This window comes from Neodiprion lecontei, chromosome 2, assembly GCF_021901455.1.
Source record: "Neodiprion lecontei isolate iyNeoLeco1 chromosome 2, iyNeoLeco1.1, whole genome shotgun sequence".
NCBI lineage: Eukaryota > Metazoa > Arthropoda > Insecta > Hymenoptera > Diprionidae > Neodiprion > Neodiprion lecontei.
This window is the reverse complement of record NC_060261.1, coordinates 18,962,513-18,984,471: the sequence shown is the minus strand read 5'-3', so window position 1 is coordinate 18,984,471 and position 21,959 is coordinate 18,962,513. Positions and strand designations below refer to the sequence as shown.

The 21,959-nt window shown below is 35.6% G+C and overlaps 2 protein-coding genes across 6 annotated transcripts in view; one reads left to right on the top strand and one right to left on the bottom strand.

Annotated features, from left to right (window-relative positions):
• Positions 1-1,113: 1,113 nt before the first annotated feature.
• On the top strand, positions 1,114-18,686 carry LOC107222516 (RAB11-binding protein RELCH homolog). 3 transcript variants are annotated; one of them, XR_006903098.1, is made up of 17 exons: positions 1,114-1,375; positions 1,671-1,877; positions 2,190-2,348; positions 2,432-2,787; positions 3,035-3,148; positions 3,262-3,506; positions 3,575-3,885; positions 4,099-4,385; positions 4,743-5,070; positions 5,312-5,465; positions 5,542-5,665; positions 10,231-10,501; positions 10,898-11,033; positions 11,128-11,327; positions 12,473-12,734; positions 13,800-16,264; positions 17,038-18,686. XR_006903098.1 is itself a non-coding variant. In XM_046732999.1 (17 exons), the coding sequence occupies exons 1-17, from the start codon at positions 1,309-1,311 to the stop codon at positions 15,279-15,281; spliced, it is 3,324 nt and encodes a 1,107-aa protein (XP_046588955.1). In that variant the 5' UTR covers positions 1,114-1,308; the 3' UTR covers positions 15,282-16,662. The 3 variants fall into 3 exon arrangements, 2 of the variants coding, with proteins under 2 accessions (XP_046588955.1, XP_015517413.1); XM_046732999.1 differs by lacking the exon at positions 17,038-18,686 and having other exon boundaries at positions 13,800-13,885; positions 15,265-16,662; XM_015661927.2 differs by lacking the exon at positions 17,038-18,686 and having other exon boundaries at positions 13,800-16,662.
• Positions 18,687-19,868: 1,182 nt separating this feature from the next.
• Positions 19,869-21,959, bottom strand: part of LOC107222526 (lysophosphatidylcholine acyltransferase) — a 112,505-nt gene continuing 110,414 nt past the window's right edge. For all 3 annotated transcript variants that reach the window (XM_046733000.1, XM_046733001.1, XM_046733002.1), the window contains exon 11: positions 19,869-21,186. In XM_046733000.1, coding sequence (XP_046588956.1) covers positions 21,098-21,186 — 89 coding nt within the window. In that variant the 3' untranslated portion in view covers positions 19,869-21,097. The remainder of the gene's footprint in view (positions 21,187-21,959) is intronic.

The following is a 21,959-nucleotide window of genomic DNA, read 5'->3' as shown; positions in this document are numbered from 1 at the left end:
CTAGGCTCTGGTTAGTGAATTTCATAGTTATTTTCATCTAGGGATATTTCAAATAATTAGACAGTTGTTTTGATACCTTCTGGTTACAAGATTCTCGTCCTTCGAGTTCGGTCAGCCCTCTGACACACGCTGCTAAAAGTGGTTCGCAAAATGTCCCGCGATTCTGCCGCTAATCTCCACCACTAGTGGCGCTAGTAGTTGTCTGACAAGCTCGCGCGCGGTCAGCGAGGGCAGCGAGCGTGTCAGAAGTCTACTAGCCCCACGTAGAGGAACTAAAAAACGGGGACAAAACGCGTACAGTTTTTTAGTATACGAGCAGTGGTGAGTTCAGGTGGCTGAGTTCGGTTAGTTGATAAAAGTGACGTATAATAATAATAATAATCGATAAAACATATGTTCCGTTCGGATGTTACAATAAGACCATGATAGAGACTCTAGTAAAGGGTTTGCAAATTTGGCTACTTATCGCAAAATTGGTTATCACGGCTGCTGTTTCGGCGTCAATTTTTTTTTATTTGGCGAGATGGCGATTTTTGGCTACCTTACTCTTCTACGAATACCGCTGCATTCCAGTGTTCGGAAAGTGCTGCAAATCATTCAAGCCAACAACTGCAATGATCAACAGATTCAACTCGTCCTACATGTGTATGCATCCGAAGCTGAAACTTCGATGAATTCGAAAAACAAACATAACGAGACTGACCTCAGCGAAATGTTCGAAATTTTTCGGAAATAATTTGAATTCTTGGAATAGAAAGAAAATGGGATGAGTCGCGTACGTTGTAGACCAAATATACTCATAATGTGATACTAAACGAGCAAGTGTAGAACAATCCAAAGTAATTCTATGACAAACAGCTACTTTATTATCCATACTTTCTAGCTTCCCAATAAATTTATATGGATTACAAGGTATTCGAGACTAGTTAGTCATTTCAAAGATTTCGATTTTAAAAGATCAGTCAACTCACGCGGAAGTATACTGTTTCTGGCTACATACGAATCTTCCACGGCGACTTTTGGCGCCTTTGAGAAATCTTTGGATTGGCTACTTGCTCGACAGCTTTCGGCGTCTTGAGATATCGAGAGTCTGGCAACCCTGCATTAGTCCGCAGCTGTTCACAACCGTCAAAACGAAACAGCCACGGGTGCCAGCTGGACATTGGGGTTATATGATACGTAGTAATTATTAGAACGTCCGTAGTCGATTTATTCTTTTGTTTCTAAACAAGCAAATGCTCACACGACATATCACATTCATGCAACAATTTCACCCACCCATACTGTTGTAAACTACGCAGACGAAGAATGGCCAAGTCCATTGAAGAGGTTGAGGATTTATTCAGCACAAGTCATACTAACGAACCAGTCAAAGGTAACAGTGTTATGACTATAACTATTTCTTGGAAAACTCCCCATTATATGAAATAGAATAAATGGTCAAGAAGAAATGTTGTACCTATTCTACTTATTGTTTATTTGTCTGTATTTTCTGTCCCACCCTTTTTTGCGGTTGAATTCTGCAACATGAGCATGAATGTTACTTCTGTCCTTAAAATTTTGCTGTTAATCATATTCAAAAAAAAAAATTGAAAACGAGAAATCAGAAACTGAGTGAAATTCATCAGACAGTCTGATTGCATTTTCTATGCAACATGTCAATGCTACAGAAGATGCATCGCAGCCAGCAAATCCTACAGTATCGTACGACGATATCGCAACCAAGTTACTTAACGAAAGACTATTACTCACCGCATTGGAGATGCACGCTGAATTATGCGAAGCAGGAAGTGAACTGCCTATCCTTAGGGATTATTTTTCAAATCCAGGGAACTTTGAGACTCAAAACATCAAGCCGGAGCCTTACATTGCTTTGCGTGAGTAGACTTTCTTTAAATAATTCTTGCTTGTAAATATTTTACGTGTCACAAGTTTGTCAATCAACTTGTATAATTTCAATGTCATATCCGCTGTACTGCTTTTCAAAACCTTGACTATCTCATAATGCTTCATGGCCATTGTCAGCCGTTTGGCCATCTTTTTTCCAATATGAGCCATACTTCCTCAGCAATTTTCATCATGAGTTGAATCCTTTTTCTTAATTTCCTTGACCAACTGTTTCAGTGAGCACCTCGTATTTATTTATTTAATCCTTAGACATTATTCATAAATCAATCTTACTTCACTAGCTAGATCACTCAGTCAAGCTACCCTAGACTCACTCGATATGACAAGATATTCAGAGGACGGTGGCGGAATAGATGAACGTGTCGCTATACTGGAATTTGAGCTCAGAAAAGCAAGGGAAAATATTTCGGCACTCAGGGCCAACCTTACCGTCGCCACAGGTGAAGCTGCTCATTGGATATCATGTATTTGCCCTCCTGATAATATGATATCTCATGTTACATTTATTTCTCTTGTTTTAAAGAGTCTGAAGCAATGACGCCAGATACAGGGCTTGACAAACAAATAGTGATTGATTTCCCAATCAAACCTCACGAACAGCGAGCGCTTAATTATCTTGTCAACGAGTACCTCCTAGCTCACTCCTATAAGCTGACGTCTATTACATTCAGTGATGAGAATGAAAACCAAGATTTCGAGGACTGGGATGATGTTGGGTTGAATATTCCAAAACCTGCACAGCTCTTGCAGATATACAGGGAATTCATGAGGGCTAGCGGCCACGACAAACCACACTCAGCAAATGTCAGTGTACAAACAGAATTTGTTCAAGATTTGAATTCGGAAACAGTTGACAAAGATGAAGAGTTGAAAGAAATGGTTAGTACTTCACTATTAGAGTGAAAAAAACGAGGTATGAATAAATGTCCTTAATATCTTGTAGTCATTGATTTTTGTGAAACCCAATTTTGTGAAGCCTGTCCGCTACACTAAAATAATCATGTAGTTTTAGTTTGAAGAATTTTTCTATAAAATTATGTAGTTATTGCCTTCCAGTACTAGAGAAACGAAGCTTTGTTAATATGGATTAGCGGTGTAACTGGTTCTCTTATGTTTTCTTGTGCAGACTTTTGAAATACAGCAATTGAAAGAACAAAGAGCTGTTTTAGAGCAAGAAAAATCAGAGCTAGAAGGACTTTTAGTTTCGAGTGAAACTGATTTAATACTTGGCGAGACAAAGGTGAGAGCAAATAAATGCTCGCTAAAAATATCTTGAAACCTGCTTAATCGAAAATACTGAAACTGAAGATTCAACAAAGTAAGCAAAAAAGTCGAATAATTTTATATATCTAGGATAGCACAGGGACGATACAAACGATAAACTCCAACTCATCAACCCCTGAAAAGTTTGAGATTCTTGATTCGATGCTCCAGGATATTTCTAACATGACTCAAGAATCTTGTGGAGATGATACAACCTCAGTTGTGACTAGCCTGAATGAAACCGATCCGGGAGATCGAGAATGGACAACGCTACAATTGCCTAGACCTGATGTAACGAAACAGCCACGACTGGATTCTTGTGACTCTTCTTTCAGGTGTGATATTTTGAGGAAGATAAGCTGGGTCAAAGCAATAGTTGACAAAATTATCCCTAATTTTTCAGAATCTTACCAGCCAATTTTGAGAGAGAAGTAGTAACTCATTGCGTGGTGAACACGTCCAATCCCGCAACAGCATTCATAGAAGATCCACTGAGGAATGGCGTGACTCAGAAAAGTATTATTCACATATTGACGTACTCTTTGCCCAGAATAATACCAAACGTTATACTTAATAAAAGAGAAGAGACAATACCTCTAATTCTTAGCGCAGTACAACTGCACACGAACAGTCGCGAGAGGGAAAAGTTACTGCAGTTACTTTTTAACCTGAAAAAGAGGCCGCAGGAGGAGGAGAGATTGAAGATATTAGCTGGTAAGCCCTCTAAAATCAAATGTATGTGTGAAGGATCTTGTAAAGTAAACCCGTCACGCTCAAGCCGGGCCAGCTAACAACAAGTAATGTCAGGCATGTAGTCACTTGGGTAGCTTGGAAGGGTCCATTTCACAAAGTTATCTTGGTGTATAAAATTGTACTGTAAAACAATTATCAACTTATCTTTATCTCATATTTTGTCACTATCACCAGGCTTAGTGGCAATGGCGAAATGTTCGAAGACTTCCATAGAAACTGGTGAAGTTTTGGGCCAGTGTTGGGAACAGAGTCAGCACAAGCATCTGGAACGAAGACTGCTGGCTGCAGAATGCTGCTCAGCCTTGGCTCCACATATTTCAGGCACAACAAGAAATTCTTTAATGCTTTCTATGCTGCAGCAAATGCTTCTAGAAGATACGGAGCCCGTGGTCAGAGCTACTGTTGTCAAGACTCTGGCGCTATTAGTAGCATTAATGGATGATCCGGACAAATATTTCCAGGTGATAAAACTATATGATCATCAACTTTTCATTATATAGACTCGTCTGAAAGAATGAATGCAACAGCACCACGATGCAAGATATATAGAATTATTTCTTTCAATTTAATATTCACTTACAATAGCATTTTGTGACAACACATAATTGAATCAATATTAGAGTTCACAAATAGTAACACTACATAAAGCGGTTGTAACTCGTTTTCATCGCATGGAATGTGTGGTCTATCTTATGATTGTATGAGTCACTTGCTACTCAATTTTCCAATAAAATACTCTTTTTTTTTCAATTTATTGAGAGAAGCTGGCAGCTAACGACCATGCATTTTGTCTTATTTCTTATTTTGTCTTATTTCAGTGTGAAGAACTGACTCTTACTGCTCTGGATGATTCCTCATCTATAGTGGTTGAAGCTGCAGCTAAAATTCTTGTACCAGTGATAGCGCAATGGGCGCTTACACTTGGAAGATTTCAGTCCCATCTGCTGCCACGAATACTTAGCAAATTAAGGAGCCAGCTAAAGCCCTCACACCACCAAAATATCCAGAACAAAATTCATTCTGACGGAGATAGAGCTGTTGCATCTATCAATGTGCTGCAGTACCTCCTACCGCATACCGTTGTATGCGTTGCTAACACTGAGAATGTCAAAGCATTTGTTCAAGAATCAAAACCTTCGGACTTACGTCAGTACATATGGCTTTCCATTGTGATCGAGTCATCTTTTCTTCCCCATTCAAATTAATAAACTAGTATCTTGGTCAATACAAAGGAAAAATTGTTTTAAACAGTGTCTCGAGTTATCGAACAATGTGAGATGTCGTAATTAAAATTGTAGAATAATTTTTGACGTAGGAAGCCCCAAACAATAATAAGTTGACTCATTATCTGATCTTACATTAATAATAAAATAATTTTTCTAAGCAGCAGACGAGTTTTCCGCCCTTTGCCAGCTGTCCCTGTTAAATCCGAGAGTATTTTATGAAGGCGATATGGACATTACAGCTGTGCTTCACGCATTCTTCGCAAATACATGGGAAAATGACACTTGGCCAGAATTAGAGTGGCTATCTAATAAATTGTTTGTTCCTCCTATTACTTACTTTATTTTAATAATAACTTTAATTTCTCTGTTTGATTGTACTTGGTTTTTACAGATTACCAGATGTAATTGACGTAGTGAAATCGATCAACGTTACCCAAGAAGCTGTTTTGAATGCTTTCATCACATATATACATTCTCTCTGCTGTGCCTTTGGCAGACACATAACTGTATCAAAGGTCGGTATGAAACAACCATCCTATCCAATGCCTAATAAAAATTGCGAATCAAACCAGTTTATGGAATATTGAAAATAAATCATTTTGTAATGACATTCCATATCGCGCGAAATAGGATGTTGTGTTACTAGCGCGCGAAGTGAGGAATTTCCATTGCGTGTGAAGTTTTCAGCATGAGCCAAGGTGGGCGCTGTAAACACAAGTCAGAGATTGCCCAGCCATATGTGTAACACACACTATTTTTTGCAATATCTGTGAAGGAAAGTTTGATTTGCGAAGCAAACAAGTGTAATAAAAATTTAAAACAAGTCGATCAAACGAAATCAAGAGGTCCAGAGGCACTGGCCTGACCTGATGAAACCTAACCGAAAGGTGCAAACTTCTGGTTAAATTCAGCACAATGATGTTACGCTAGTGGTGTGAAAAGTCTGTGCGTAAAATTAAGTTATCGGAAAGTGTGCATGAGACGAAAGAAAGCCTTAATGTGTAAAATTCAAAATTTCAGCTAAGCGCATGCGCCAGTGCCTTTTTACTGTACTGTTTAGAAATGGGGTACCTTAGGCACGCTTCATAAGCTTCGAAAATCTTACTTTCCAAACTTGTATTGGACAAAAAATTCATTTGCCTTTATCAGCATGGTTCGGCTAATTTAATTTGTTCTTTGATCTGCGACTAGTTTCGATATTTTGTTAAAAACTCAAAAGCATGAAGTGAAACATTATGCAGACGAATTAATCGATCTTATTATTTACATACACGATGTTTCTTGGTATCCAAGATCAATAATAAAAAACATCCATAGATGTTTATGATTCAGACCTTTGTATGGGGTTCTTCTCAGAACTGTAACATTTATTACACATACCTAACTTACGTTGTACGTAATTCAATTGACGAAGAACAAAGACACAAGGGAAAAAGGGGAAGAAAATTGGCCATCGAAGAAGTTATCAAAGCAACTGACAAGTGTTAAGAAAAAGATTAAAAAACTAGATAGTATACTTACTTAATTTAACATAGAAAGACTGCTTAAAGTCAATCGCTGAACCAAATCAGGAATTTTAAACAAAAACATCTCTTAACAATCATCTCCGTGTATAAGCTTGGGTCCGTCATCTGTAAAAAGGTTTGAACCATCATCAATCTTACCGTCATCAAGATCCTTTCTCCAAACCATCATCAAAAAACCTTACTACAAGCAAACAGGACATAATTCACTTATCCAGCTCTTTTGGAAACATTATTTTCCTAATCAATCAACGGAAAATAGTTATGAAGGTGTAAATCAAATTATACCAGATGCCCCGGTAAACACGTCAAGAGAGAGCACACAATCACTGTTAATATCAAGAGACAAAGAGTCGCGTTTCATTTTTAAAAAATTAATTTATTAAAGAAGTTTCGCTTTGCAAGAATAACGCTACAAATTTAGTAGATCGGTGTATTGAAACCAGATTAGTAATTCTTAAGAATAGGTGTTTCGGATCAATAATGAAGTACCTGTATGTGAACGGTTTGTCATAAGCACTCGACAGGGTCCTTAGTAGATTCCAGGTCAGATGTGTTCCGAAAGAAAAATGTTTGAATCTGGTTTACAAAATACTTTGTAATGATTGCAACAAAGTTTACATCGGCCAGACTAGTAGATTGCTTAAGACAAGAATTAACGAACATAAACGCAATATTTTTGCTGATTTGGAAAAAGAATTAGTCTTGACAAAACATAGGATAGATTGCGACCATAATTTTAACCTCTTTGATGTCAGTATCCTCTGTGGGGAAAAGGACTATGGGAAAACGTTGATTTCAGATATGTGTGACATAGTAGGTGATAATAATGTCGTGAATTTGAGATCTGACACTGACAACTTAAATAAGTGGTATTACAACCTGATTTCAAATACGTTAGCCTATTCTCAACTGATGATCCAACTTGGAAATTTATATAGCTGGATCTGTTGGCCCCACGATACTTGATGCCGTGTGATCTTTTGTATTTGATTGGGGTCATCGGTCTCTCTTGTTATTGACGTTGATTGTGAGTTCTCTCTTGGGGCGCTTACCAGGGTACCTGGTACAATTCAGCTTACACCGTCATAAGAGTTTTCCATTGATTTATTAAGAAAATAATGTCTCCAAAAGAGACAGATAAGTGAATTGTCTCATGCTTGCTTATGATAAATCTTTTTCATGATGGTTTAGAGGATGGATATTGATGATTGGGAGATTGATGGGTCTAACCTTCTTACAAATAACGACCTAGGCTTACACACGAAGATGATTGTTAAGAGATGTAGTTGTTGTTTAAAATTCCTGATTTGGTTCAGCGATTGACTTTAAGCGGTCTTTTTATGTTAAATTAGGTAAGTATACCATCTAGTCTTTTACCATTTTCTTAACACTTGTCGGTTGCTTTGATAACCGTTGTTCTTCGATGGCCAATTTTCGACCCCTTTTTTCCCTGTTTTTTTGTTCATTGTTAATTGAATTATGTATAACGTAAGTAATGTTTAATAAATGTTATAGTTCTGAGGAGGACCCCCACTAAAGGGTTGAAAGTCAAACCTCTATGAATGTTTTTTTGTTTTATTATTGACCTTGGATATCAAGAACAATCACGTAAGTGAACCTTATTTTCTCAGCCTCTAAAATAAGTCATACTTTGAATAATAATCTGCATTACATATTACTGGTGAATTTGGAAAATTTTTATCTAAACAACTTTTCAGCCACCAATTAAGGTTCGTTTTTACCAATTTTATTTGCACAACGTGTTCTTGCTCAAGTGAACATCAATCATGTCCCGCATCGACATGGCTCGATGATTTCTCATTGTTTAGTTGATTTAAAAAATACAATATGACCGGATTCCTCAAATATAATAAAGCGCTTTTTTTTTTATTTTTTTTTTCTATGTAATGATATATATTCGAAATTGTCTCGGAATGTCAATTAAATCGGTTGGGCCGTTTTCAAAATATTGTAGTGACTGACTTTGATAACCACGTTTTGAAGAAAACGAGTTCAAAAAATAATGATGTGTAACAAAATGGACAATTTTTTAATTCACCATTACTTATTGTTGGCTATTATTCCAGAGCCATAGAGTAATCCCACAAGTAATTCATGTCCCTCTCATTTGACGATGAGTAGTGATGACCATTTTATCCAACATTATGCCTGAACTTGGACATACAACATAGCCTCCGAGTCAGATAAACATGCTACAATATTATCATCAATATTGATCATTCCAGTAGAGTGAGAAATATAGTTGAAAACAACAGAAATTTTCAGTCAGGCTCAATCCATTTTATTGATCCCAAAATTACAATCGAAACAACAGCTTGGTTGACCAATTGAATATATTTCTCGACCATTAAGTTGTTAATGGATACTATACATTGGTCAGTATTGTTACGGTTACACCTGTTAGAAGGAAGTAACTATGACTACAGTGTAATTCAATGTATTTACAGACTTGCGTAGTTTCAGCATCTTTTGTTACGGGTTTAACTAGATCTATAGCAATATGAATTATCACAAAAATATTCCAGATGGAAACATGAAAGAAGTTGGTATAAAACTTCCAGACAAACACTTGACACGTTAACTTAAAAGAATTTGGAAGAAAAACCAATCTTCTTGATGTTCTTATTGCACATACTATTCTAAAAACGCTCACGACTTCATTCAATTTTTTAATATTCATATTCTAAAGCAGCATTTTGCCTAATATTTTCTAACTATCCCAAGCAATTTTATCAAAAAGGCAAAGTTTTTGGAATATATGAAAAGGGGAAGTTTCATTCAATAGTTTGGAGAAAAATAGTTTGTACAAATTTTTTTTTTTCATCTGAAACAAAGTTGAAGCTGATATAACCGGTTGAGAAAAGATACCGAGTCACCCATGCTAAAGTATATCTTTGTACTTCGTGACCCAGGACTATCGATCCATACGCAACCAATGTTCCTTGTAATAATCTGCGACTGTAATGTTTTTTCATTATTTATAGGAAATTTGTGGTTTGTGAATTATAGCTGATCAAAATTGGTTAATCAGATCGCAACTGATGACTCAGGATAGCTGATGAGCCCATGACAATCAAAATAGGATTCTCCAGGCTTATTTGGAGCCACGAGATACTACCGGATTAGCCAATTTTGAATGGCTGTATTTCGCAAGTGGCAAATTATTAGAAACAAAAAACTGTTCGGTCTCGCACTTTTGCGCTGAATACAATGGTATTTTATGGGACGATAGCCTTAAATCACCCTGTATATTGAAAATAGAAAAATTCAATTGCATATGACTTTTGCTATTACTATTTTTAATGGAAACAGAAAATACGACCCAATTATTTTCAAATATTCTACTTAATGTACATATAAAAAGAAGCAATTTTTTTTCCATGAAACATCGCTATGATGTAAATTCAATGAATTTAAAAGCTCAACCTTTAAAATGAATCCTAAAAAGACCTATCAGAAAATAGGCTAACAGAATAAAAACAACAACGCAAAAATCAATTAGTTCCATTTCAATAACGTAATCATTTTTACAGATTCAGCCCATTTTTGCTGCCAAATTGACGGAACTTGAGCAACAACTCATAATGTTGACACCCGACAGAGGAGCTCTGAGCTTAATGTTGATTCCGGCATACTTGACGATTCTATCGACCCTTGATGTGACTGAAGTAACGAAAGCATTGAATCAATTTATTGTTGCCGTGGCTATAAGCGGCGTCAGCAGTGCAAGTCTACAAATGGCTGTTATCAGACTCTGTAATGAAACTCGACTGCAGGAACACGTTCTTAACGCTCTCTGGGATGGTATATATGAGTGCCTGGAATTTAAACTACTATAACGATTCAGAAACAATTTCGATAGTCACAATGAATCCTTTTCGTAATCGATATTATGTGATTCTGAATTGTGTTAATGCTTTTGTTTACAGACAACTTTACGCACCCTTGAACCGCTATAACATAATTAAAGATATAATTCTCTCGTTTTCTGTAACAAGATTAATTTAAAGTCAGTATCTTGCTACTTACTAGGAAAAGTTATTAATCCAGTTACTTCAAACAAAAATATTTAACTGAACAACCTGATTGAGATAAATCCACCTTCAAAACAAAAATAGCAAATAAATTTACTCTGAGATTGTTCACTACACCATTTTAAAAAGTGTAAATTTGAACATAATATCTACATGTTAAATATAGGAGTGGTTCATCAAAGATCGACAGTCCGATGTGCGACTGCAGTTTTATTCAGTTCTGTAATATCTCATATTACGGACCATTTAGCCAACACAAGAGTAGCACCAGCCATAGTGACACTGGCCAATGACACTGATTTGTAAGGATGATTTCTACATCAAAGAATTATTTAACAGATTCAAATCTCCAGTAACATTACATTTGTCAACTAATTCAGAAATACCTCATTGCAGAACAGTCAAAGCTGCCGCTATCCCAGCACTAGCTCATCTTGTCACTGAGTGTGGAGCCAAAGAGGCAAGGGATAAAGCGCGGTTGACACTGGAAATGATAGCTCGAGAACCACAGGGCATCCCGTCATCATTGGCAGTTTCTTTGGTCACTGCTCTCTCAAGTATCGCGCCAAACTGTCCCCAAAATTACACAGAAGATGGTAAGTCATTTATCAAACGAAAATTTGACTAACGTTTTTTGCAACACATCTTTGGAAAGTTCGATGATCCGGTGAATAACTATATCCTACCAAAGAGAGCCAGCCCTGGGCAATGTTTCCATTAGATTCAGGGTGAAGTGCTAGTCGGTAATGTTCGTAATTTATGAGTATTTTATAGTAAAATAACAAGGAATTACGTGTTTTGTCAGTAACATTGGGTTTTCTATTTTCCTTTAAAATCACGGGTAAAAATGATATAATGTCTGTATGTCAATTGACCATGCATGCCAGTACATATTACAATACCCATACTTACTGGCTATTTGAACTCTAGCCAACTAACCATTTAATTTTGCTGACATACTGTAGTGTTGCAGGGTGAGGAAGGATCGATCAGGCAACATTAAATAAAAGTAGACCGTTTCACGCTAAACTAAGTATATTATGATGTTACTGATTCGTACACGTGTCACCTTATGAATGAATGCTCATAATTCGGCTGTCTAGCAGTTACCCTGTTCATCGAGCGTCGCGCCCGTCTCGTGCACGCACACATACCTACTTTCATACCCATTCACACAGGCTAACTGCGTGGGTACATTACACATACCAACTCCCATTAAGCTTTAGTGAAATATGATTATTCAATGGATTTTCATACCCCATCAATCGTTCGTGAAACGCCCCACTTTTGAACACTGCAAAAAAATAACGTTGGCACATGCCTACAATTGAAATTCTTCATTTTCCACACTAAGGCTTTCTTTGGCACATATGGAATTTCAAATAACTTAACATCTCGCACTGTGTCATTGAGCGCAATGGCGAATCCGATTTACAGAAACAGTGCCCACTTTTTTTGCTAGTCGAATTCGTCATAAGTTAATTAACATGAAATTTATGTGCTGCCAGTAGCAACTCAAATAAAACTTTCCGCACAGAGGTGTTACAAAAACTATGGTGTGTGTGACATGTGCGGATAGGTGATATCTGCCTTGCGTGATTACAACATTCCCCTTCTATTCGTGCCACATGCAATAGTCATTCAGATATCGCCTACTTTCGGTTCCCCACATTTTACAAAATATACTAATTGCTGATTTGGTATTATATACAATTTGTACGACCGTCTCTTTAACTTTCAGTGATAGCTACCCAGTTAGCGGGCATAACGGCCTCCGCTCTTCAGCAGGGGCGAAAAATCGAGCTCACAAATTCCCTCGTCGAAGCCTACTCGGTCCTTGTCTACTGTCCACTCAGTAATCAATGCATTACCGGTGTTCTTTTGCCTGGGCTTAGGTACCTTGAAGTGCTCGTCAACCAAACCCAACCTCAGCACATAGAATTAGTGAATTCATTACTCAAGGAGGCCACGTCCAGGCTAGATTCCCAGAAGCCATTGGAACGGTAAATTGCTTACAATGAAACTGAATTACTGAATTCAAAGCTCACGCCTCCTTTTTTATCTTACTTTTACTTACTCATTTGAAGAAAAACCTTCATTATTCTCAATTTAAAATAGAAAACGACTTGAGAATTTCTAATTAGTCACATTTTTTGTAAATGTATCTCAAATAACATTGAATTTTTTTTTTAACATTCTTGCGGGATTACCAATTGAATTTATGTACTTTTTTTCCCCCTGTTTATGTGTATCACAGCTCACGATTCATAGACTTTTCTTGAAAGTCAAATTTTTTTATTAAGAGGATGCTATATCAGTGTTTACCGTCCAAGTGAAGTGTCTCTAATTTTGCCTAGACTCGAAGCCTACACAGTATTGATGTGAAAATGCTGCAGTCAGTGCGGATTTACATGCAATTTCAAATAAAACTATCCAAAATCTTTCTTGTTATGTGCGCAAATAACGTCCGGAAATGTATCTGTGCGATAAGTGGTAATTCAATCAGTGGAATTCATTTCTTGGCATTATTGTTATGTAAGACCAAACTTATTTTTCCATATTTGTAGGTAGCATTGCATGTCAAATTGCGCTGACTGCTGTATTTCAACATCATTCATGTGCAGACTTTGATAATAGTCAAAATAAGTGACATTCAATGCGGTCGGTACAACTTCACGGTTTGAACTTCGTCGATATAGGTCAGAATGAAAGAAAATAATTTTTGACGACGTCAAATTCATGTCCAGCCGAATGGTTATCACTACATTATTTTCTTTTACTCTGACCTACATCGACGAAGTTCAAATTATTAACTCACCAAGGTCACGAAATCAGCAATCAATCGGTAAAGATTAGAGTATACCATCCTCTTGAACAGAGCACGGGTGCATTTAAGAAAAATGTTTACTTTGAATAAACACATTTGTATGCTTCAAGCATAATCATTAACAGAAGTAGGTAATATGCGTGATTTTTCAGTGAAATCACTAAAAATGCAATCCAAATTCATCGATGAATCAAGTATACAGATTTCTATTACAGATATTTAGTTGTTGTCATTTTCACAGATCGGCATCATCAAGTTCCGGGCTGTCTCTTGCGATAGCGAACGTGAACGTTGGTCAGGGAGTGGAGGACATGTGTCAGAGGATGAGTAAGATATTCCAACAGAAGTCAAACACGCCTAGTATGGCAAATATATTTCGTAAAAAGTAAACAGTTAATCAGTGAACTGTAATTATTTTTAAAAGAATGTTAGGTCACTTGAAGCACATCAGTTCGACATTGTTTCAGAAGATTGAGTTTTATATCCAAAATAGAAGCCAGATCGAATTGTTTTTGCGAAAAGATATTCGTATCGTATCAACAAAGTGTGCTATGATTTTAGCAGGGTGAAAATTGATTGGGTGTATGTTAGACTGGGCTAAAAAAATTGACTATTTTTTTTTTTTTTTGAAAAATATATTGAGAATATCATTCAGTATGGCAAAAAAAAAATGATATTCTCAATATATTTTTCAAAAAAAAAAATAGTCAATTTTTTTGGCCCAGTCTAGTGTATGTGAGTATATCCATCTGCACCTGTGCAAGGAGAGTTCGATCGGGCTCATATCGGGCTCATGTTTTTGGGGTATCATATTATGCTTTCTCCTAAAACCCTGTCGGACTGATGTACATCCGTAACGTCATTCCTTCCTGCGTCACTTATATTTTATTGTATATAATTAATAAGAATAGGAATTGAATTCAATAACAAGGATAGTTTGAAAAAAAAAAAAAAATCAAGTCTGAGAGGATAGAATGAATTTTGAATTGATTATTATTTTATATGTTGCAGAGCTCATTTCGTATTTTCTTTTTTATGTAAATGAAGAACGGGAATTGTGGATAAAAGTTTATTCACACATAGCATTATATCACATATACATTAGGGTGGTTCAGGAAAAAAATGTTGTTTTCGCTTTCACCCCCTGAAATGTAGGTGTTTGATAGAAAAAAAGGTTGCTGATTCGATTTTTATTTCCATTCGTTTAACATGGAAACGTGTCATTTTTCATTAAGACTTAAAATACTCGGAACTATTCAAATTTTTCAAATTCATGCATAGATCTTTCGAGCTGGGTCTTCAAGTTTTTCAAATCTCTATAAGAAAGCATAGTTACAATTAGAAAAGACATTACAGTCATCTGAAAACTACTCATTTATACCGAAACGAAAAAATCGGTAGTGTTCTGATGATGATAATTATGGATTGTTATATAGAGCTGGGAAGCTTGAAGAATCAGCTTCAAGGATCTATACATGGATTTGAAAAATACAGAATAGTTTACGAGTATTTTAACTTTGAACGAAAAGCGAAATCTTCCTATGTTAAATAAATGTGAAATCAAAGTCACAAGAGCGACTTCTTAGACTTGAGCTTGAGAGGTTGTTTAAAAAAAATGTGTTGGAAAAAAAAAATTCTCGAACCATCCTATTATACATTATACATATTTGTATGTTATTTCGTTATCATTCAGTATACATATACAGGTATGGCAGTTTTCTGACCGCACAAAGCATTGAAGAAACGTATCAGTCCAGTCATTGTGTCCGAAAAGAGGCAAAGAAAGAAAAATAAATCGAAAAGTTTAATTTTTAAACATTGTGTGGGCGTGGGGGCTTCGAAAACTCAACCTCAAATTGTCGACCAAGATTCTCTATAAGCCTTCTCCGCCATCTTGAAAAGGGTAATTTTTTTCGATAACTCGGCTCTTCGACGTGATACAAAAATTTCGATCATATACTTTGTTTTAGCTTTTTTTACGCTCTGCAATTTGAGTTTCATAATTTTTTCACTTATTATTCATAGTTGTTGAAACATCGAACGAAACAGAGAATAATTAAGAGATTGAAACTCGGTTTTTCCATTTTTACAGCAATCCTCTATAGAATTGCTCTAATAAAGTTCTCGACAACTTTTGTACAGAACATTTATTTTTATAATGCAGTTTTTGATTTATAGCACAGCAAACCTTTCCAACCATGGTTATTGCTGAATATACACATAGTTAACGATTGATGAAACTGTAAAATTGGCCAAAATCACATTTGTACAATATAGATTTTATTCCGAACTTTTCTTCCTGTAAAATTGATATCTTAAGAGATATACCTACAGCGTAAACATTGCGTCGCGTGAGTGATCAGTGGAAATGTTAATCGTAACACACTCGTAGAATTTCATAAAATGGCAAAAAGTTTTCAGAACAATGACAATACTGTGTAGTGAATCTGTGAAAATTGTAAATAGTGTCAAAAACTACTAATAATTTATAAATCTTTCTTACCTGCATAGGTAGAACGTCTTATACATCATGAAAAATTTTAAATGCAGTGTGATGCAATTGTTTGTACATCATGTTATTTTATAAAAATGATGATGACGATAGCAATAACAACAACGAGAGTGACAATAATATCAATAATCATGAGAAGTCAAAGACGGAGAAGAGAATAACAGACTTCAATGGATGCAAATTAATTAATTGAGGTAAAAAACAGACTGAAAAGTTTATTGTTTTACAAAAAATGACGTGTCTCATGTATTTCGATGATCTGAAAAGAACGGAATCTCATACAAAATCACCCCAAGAGATTTGCACTATTTGTAACATGCAGTTCCCAAAAACACTAGAAAAATTCATTCTGGAGTGCCCGATCTACAACTGCCTTAGGGACCAGTACATACACATATTTCGCATGCACCAATTGAGTCTCATAGGTGTAATTGAATGCAAGAACACGGCAGCACCCAAAGCACTGTTCTGATGTATGGTAGGAGTGCTAGCCAGCCCTGCGATCTTATATAGCGAATGAATAGCGAATGCCGGCTTAGACTACTTCAACGTTATCACTATTCTACAAGTTTAATCTATATAGGGGTGCGGGGAAAAAAATAGACCCTAGTGAGCAAAATGGGCTCCCTGTATAATCAAATGAGACTTCAAAAAGTGTCGATAAGCTTGAAATATATTTTAAGGCTAAAGAAAAAAAAAATGGCGTCAAAATTGGTCTAACGTTATTCCTTTCTTAAGTGACCCATTTTGCTCACCTCTCCCCTAAATCTTGATTATGATTCTACTGTACGATAATATTTATTTCTTTTATATTTTATGTAGTATTGGGAGGAGGAGGGGGGGGGGGGGGGGGGCATGACATTAAATTAGGTATAATTTTGTTTAAAATCATCAGTTTTGTATCGATTCTATCTATATTTATATTCCTGCCAACTGGATCAAAAATTAAATTGTTCTAGTTTTTCAGCTGCAAATTTCGATCACAGTACTACCTCGTTATAAGAGTGTCAGGGCGGTTAGGGGAATAGGATTCTAAGAAATTCGGCGCCTGGACTCGAGAATCGCACACACGTCGATGATCGTCACCACTCCTCGTTATGAGATAATCACAGTTATGTATACGAATGCAATGCCTTCGTGCATGATTCGACGCAATCGCTCTTTCGCTTATAATGAGGAGTCCTCGGTAAAGTTAGGAGACCTCAGGTAGAAGGATAGAGTGGGGAAAGTTCTAAAACCCGCTCAAGCGGAACGCATGGGAAATCTATACTACATGTAATATATAAAATTCTTTGTATGTATGTTTGTACGGATTTAACTTAAGATCTATTTGACGGGTTTTGATGAAACTTTTTTTAAAATGTTCTTTATAATTCCAGAAGTGCTATAAGCTATGTTATATTTAACTTTTTAAATAAAATTTTGAGTTCATAATCAAAGTTTTATGCGTTCTGTACTACTTGAGCTATTGCTGAGACCCACCGTTGCTCCATCACTCCGATCGCCCGTAGTGGGGGTTAAGATTATTGGCCGGGGGAGTATGATTAGAAGTAGGAGACGCAGAGCTAGATCTGTAATGTTCTTGCGGGAAAGCTCGCGCGACGGGCGTCCTGTGCAGATCTTTGGAAGCGTCCATAAATTACGTCACCAGTTTTTTGGGGAGAAGGGGGGTGTCAGATTACGACGAAAAATGACTTGGTGAAGGGGGAGGGTTTAGAAATTATAACGTCCATGCAAAAGGCCAAATTCACAAATAAAAATTTTCGGTCGGTAACAATGAATACTGCGCGTGATGTTTTCTTCCTGGTAACAAGGGGAGTCTAGATTTATTCGCGGGGTGGCGGCAATCTGTGTTATGTCATTTGGAGGGGGGGTCTTTCAATCTGACAGTTGATGACAAAACCATCCCTCCTCCAGGGGGTCAATATTCAAAATTTGATTACGTAGTTTATGGACGTTCCCTCTTCTGTGAAAGCAATAATTTTTCTTCATGAGAATCTTCCACGAGATCCAATTTTAACGATTAAAGAAAAAACTATCACCCGGGATTCGCTACGCCGGGTATTTCTGCTGAGTTCTCTTATAACGAGGTAGTGCTGTAATTAAATTTCAACAAGAATAAGTTTCTAGCATATCATTCTTCTGGGCGAATTTTATGGTTGTTCGTGGGATATTTTCATAAATCTTATTGTAAAATTATGAATCAGCTCCCCAAATATTTGAGTGCCAAAGTAATCCGCCCTGCTTCCCTATCTGCTGATGTGATCGTACTTAAAGAGGCGATGGGTCTATACCCTCTTTGCTATGGGAAGTCGTAACTCCTGCAGGTAAATAAATCTATTATTATTGTTGTTGTTATTAATATTATTATAATTATTTTTATGATACACCATGATATACAAACAATTGTATCGTGCTGTATTGACAATTTTTGATGAGGTATAAGACGTTCTACCCATGCAGATAAGAAAGATTATTACTAGTAAGAAATCATTACTAATTATTTACACTATTTATAATTTTTATAGATCTACTACACAGTATTGTCATTTTCACTGATCATTCACGCGACACAATGTTTACAGCGCTATAGCTTTTAAAGTATCAATTTCAGAGCAAAAAGTTCGTAATCAAGTTTATTGAAAATATCATATTCTATAAATGTGCTTTTACCAGTTTTACTGTTCTTTCACCCGTAAAATATATATTTAATAATAACCATATTTGAAAAAGTTTTACCGTGCTATATCTAAAAAACTATGCATTGTACAGGAAAAATTTCCATATGAAAATTGTAAAGAATTTTATTACCTACAAGAAAGATCGTTACTATTTTTGTCGTACAGTGCATGGCTCACGAAAGAAATCTAGGTAGAACAATTCAGGTAAGCTTTTCCAAGCCCCTCCTACCCGATATATAAAAATTAGACTTCTTGGATCATTTTCCCTTTCAAATGCATATAATGACTGAACGATTTATACAATGTAACTGGACACCATTTCACGTCGCAGCATCGCGTGTGCGACTAATGTACAACGTCCATGCTGTTAGGAATTATGTACATACTCGTACGTATACAGTGTGCCTTCTTGAATTTCTAGTTTTTGAAACTTATATGTATATTCAATAGAAAAGTGAGAAAGTACGACAGAGAGAACCTTATGCATCAGTCTTTTATCTATGGTCTGTTGAATCTCACGTACAATGTAATATTTGCGTTATCGGAGTTCGGAATATCAAATATATATTGTAAAAATTTACGCGGCTAGTTGTGATTATTATTGATTATGTATATATATTATTATCAACCACGATTTCCTGTGTAGAAATGTAACGTATTGAGAGATGTGATGGGATGATCATCAAAGTAGGCAATAAAGTTAAATTTCCTTCATAAAGAGAATAGAGGTCGCTTTGATTAAGTCAAAGCACAACGTGAAAGGTTTTTTTACGGAAGTAAAATCGACCGAATGCTCGTTTTGTCTGAGCGAGCCGGTGTCGATCGTCTCTACCTATAAATTATCAACCTGAACATATTGTCTAATTACAGTCTGAACATTAAGTAACTAATAAACTTATAAAATTTCAAGTAAATGGAATACGTAGATCTGGAAAATTCCAGTTAGATCTGAAAATAATTTTGAGAAGAGCAACAGATGAAAGTATTTTTGAAGGTGACCTAAATGTATGTGTAAGTGTATATATTTCTATTAAAAAACGTCAAATTTATCGAGAGGATACTTATGATGCTGTGGGTTTCAGGCCAAATTTATTGCAAAGAAGTTTTTTTACACAAATCCAATTTATAATGTAAATTTTATTAGCAAGATATATTGTTTCGAAAACTACAATAAATAACCAACATTATACTTATACTATTATTGTTACTTCATTATCAATATTATTAACATCATTACGAAAATATCAGTGTTTGCACATGGATTTCTGGCTATGAAAATATGAAAGTATTGCATTTAATATTATTTTTACATATTCATTAAATTTAAAAAAATTAGAATCATTTTCTTTTTATCTACGTGACTAATCGTACGTGATGATGTAGTATTAGAGAATCTTAGAATTACATAATATATACATGACTAATACGATTATGGGCGCGAAGACGAACCGAAACTAGAGAAATCGAATCAAAATTAAATAAAATATATCTCCACAGACTTGAATATGTATAAACAATTCAATATTACGAAGCTCACTTGTGGCATCGCCCGGTATTTTCATAATTTAGTATAGTCTAGTGCTTAAATTTACGTCGAAATGGATATACATCGAAATAAATATAAGTATTAACAAGTATTGTTTAAAGGTTACTTCTGCTATGCAAATGCAATCAGCACTGCTAATCAGCGATTGCTTCTGTTGTTCATATTCAAATTTTTATCAAATATTTCTACGTGTTAATACTGCAATGCCTAGAAGATAATATAGTTATCGATAAATAAGTTTCTATCATTTGGGTGAACAATGTTTTTTACAAAGTGCAATTGATTCAGATGAAAGTTATATTTATCGTAATCATGTAATAAAGGAAATTAACGGAACTCGAAAAAAAAATAATTAGAACCTGTAATTTGAAAGGACAAGAAAAAAAGGTATAAATGAAATTTTAATTATTGACCATTTCTACAATTTCCACGCTATTTACAGTCGTAGGAAATAAATACGACGAAACAACATGAAGTGAAATGATGATTATAGGCCAGTGCTTCGTTCTTTGATTCATATGTGTTATTGTATGTATGTACATATAACCAACTATGTTCATCATCATTAATAAACGTATTGACGTCTGGCAAAGGGACGTTTATCTGGAGTCCTTTCAAATTCAGAATCTCTCCTGCCTTATCAGATTATTGATACACATTGCAAGACTACGATAAAGTAAAAATTCAAATGTACTGTACTACTACGTAGGTGTTCGATCAATATAAACGAAAAGAGGCTGGGTGAATTCAGATTCAGCTGGCTGGTTATTACGACTTTGCAAAGTCAAAGTAAGGCATTCTCAAATGACCTTTTTCCGCTTCTCTTCCGAATGCGTGGCGAACAGATGCATGAACTCAGTTTTCTTACTCAGCAGTTCAATTAGATCCTCTGGAATACAAAAATTCACAACAACAATAACAACAATGCCATTGACGGTGTCAATGAGGTTGACAGTAATAACAGTAATAACAAAATATTGGTGGAAGTCTTGCCTACAACTCTGATACATTGTCTAGAAAACCGTGAACAGAGCCTTTTGCGTCTCCATATACGTGAAATCAATAAATTATATTACAATTAAATATACGTGTTTGCCAGTTTGCACCAAGTGTAAAAATCGATCGATCAGAATTAAGTGATTTGCTCAGCCATGTAAACTAACTATTTTTTGTATAATTTTACGTATAAGAAACCTTAGAAGGTGTGGTTTCCTATTACCGGGTACAGAAACGTTTTCTATATATTTTTTACAACACATCCCTGGTGCAAAAAAATTTCCAACAATTCCGCTGAAAAATTTTTCAAACCGAAATGTACTAAAATTCAGATTCTGCAGAGTTCTAAATTCTACATTTATCTGGAAAATTCTCGGAATTTCTGACAATTTCTGTTCGATAATTTTGCCAAAATTCTGAGGAAGTAGAGAAATATGCGAGAGGGATCAAATTCAGTTTTCCAGAAGAATTTTTGTTTTTTCTTCCACGAATTCTGAAAATTCGTAATTACTGATTTTGTAGTAATTTTTTGAATGTAGAATGTTAACACGGAGAAATGCAAAGTTTTGTACACTATTTCTGATTTTCTATGAAAAATATTGCAAACATTTTCAAATTTTTGCTTTACAGTATTGTATGAACTCGTGAAATGTGAAGAATTCTACA

Coding starts and splice junctions, on each gene's coding strand:
- LOC107222516 (XM_015661927.2), top strand. CDS start 1,309: ATGGCCAAGTCCATTGAAGAGGTTGAGGATTTATTCAGCACAAGTCAT. Junction 1,376..1,670: donor TACTAACGAACCAGTCAAAG/GTAACAGTGTTA, acceptor TCAATGCTACAG/AAGATGCATCGCAGCCAGCA. Junction 10,502..10,897: donor TCTTAACGCTCTCTGGGATG/GTATATATGAGT, acceptor TGTTAAATATAG/GAGTGGTTCATCAAAGATCG.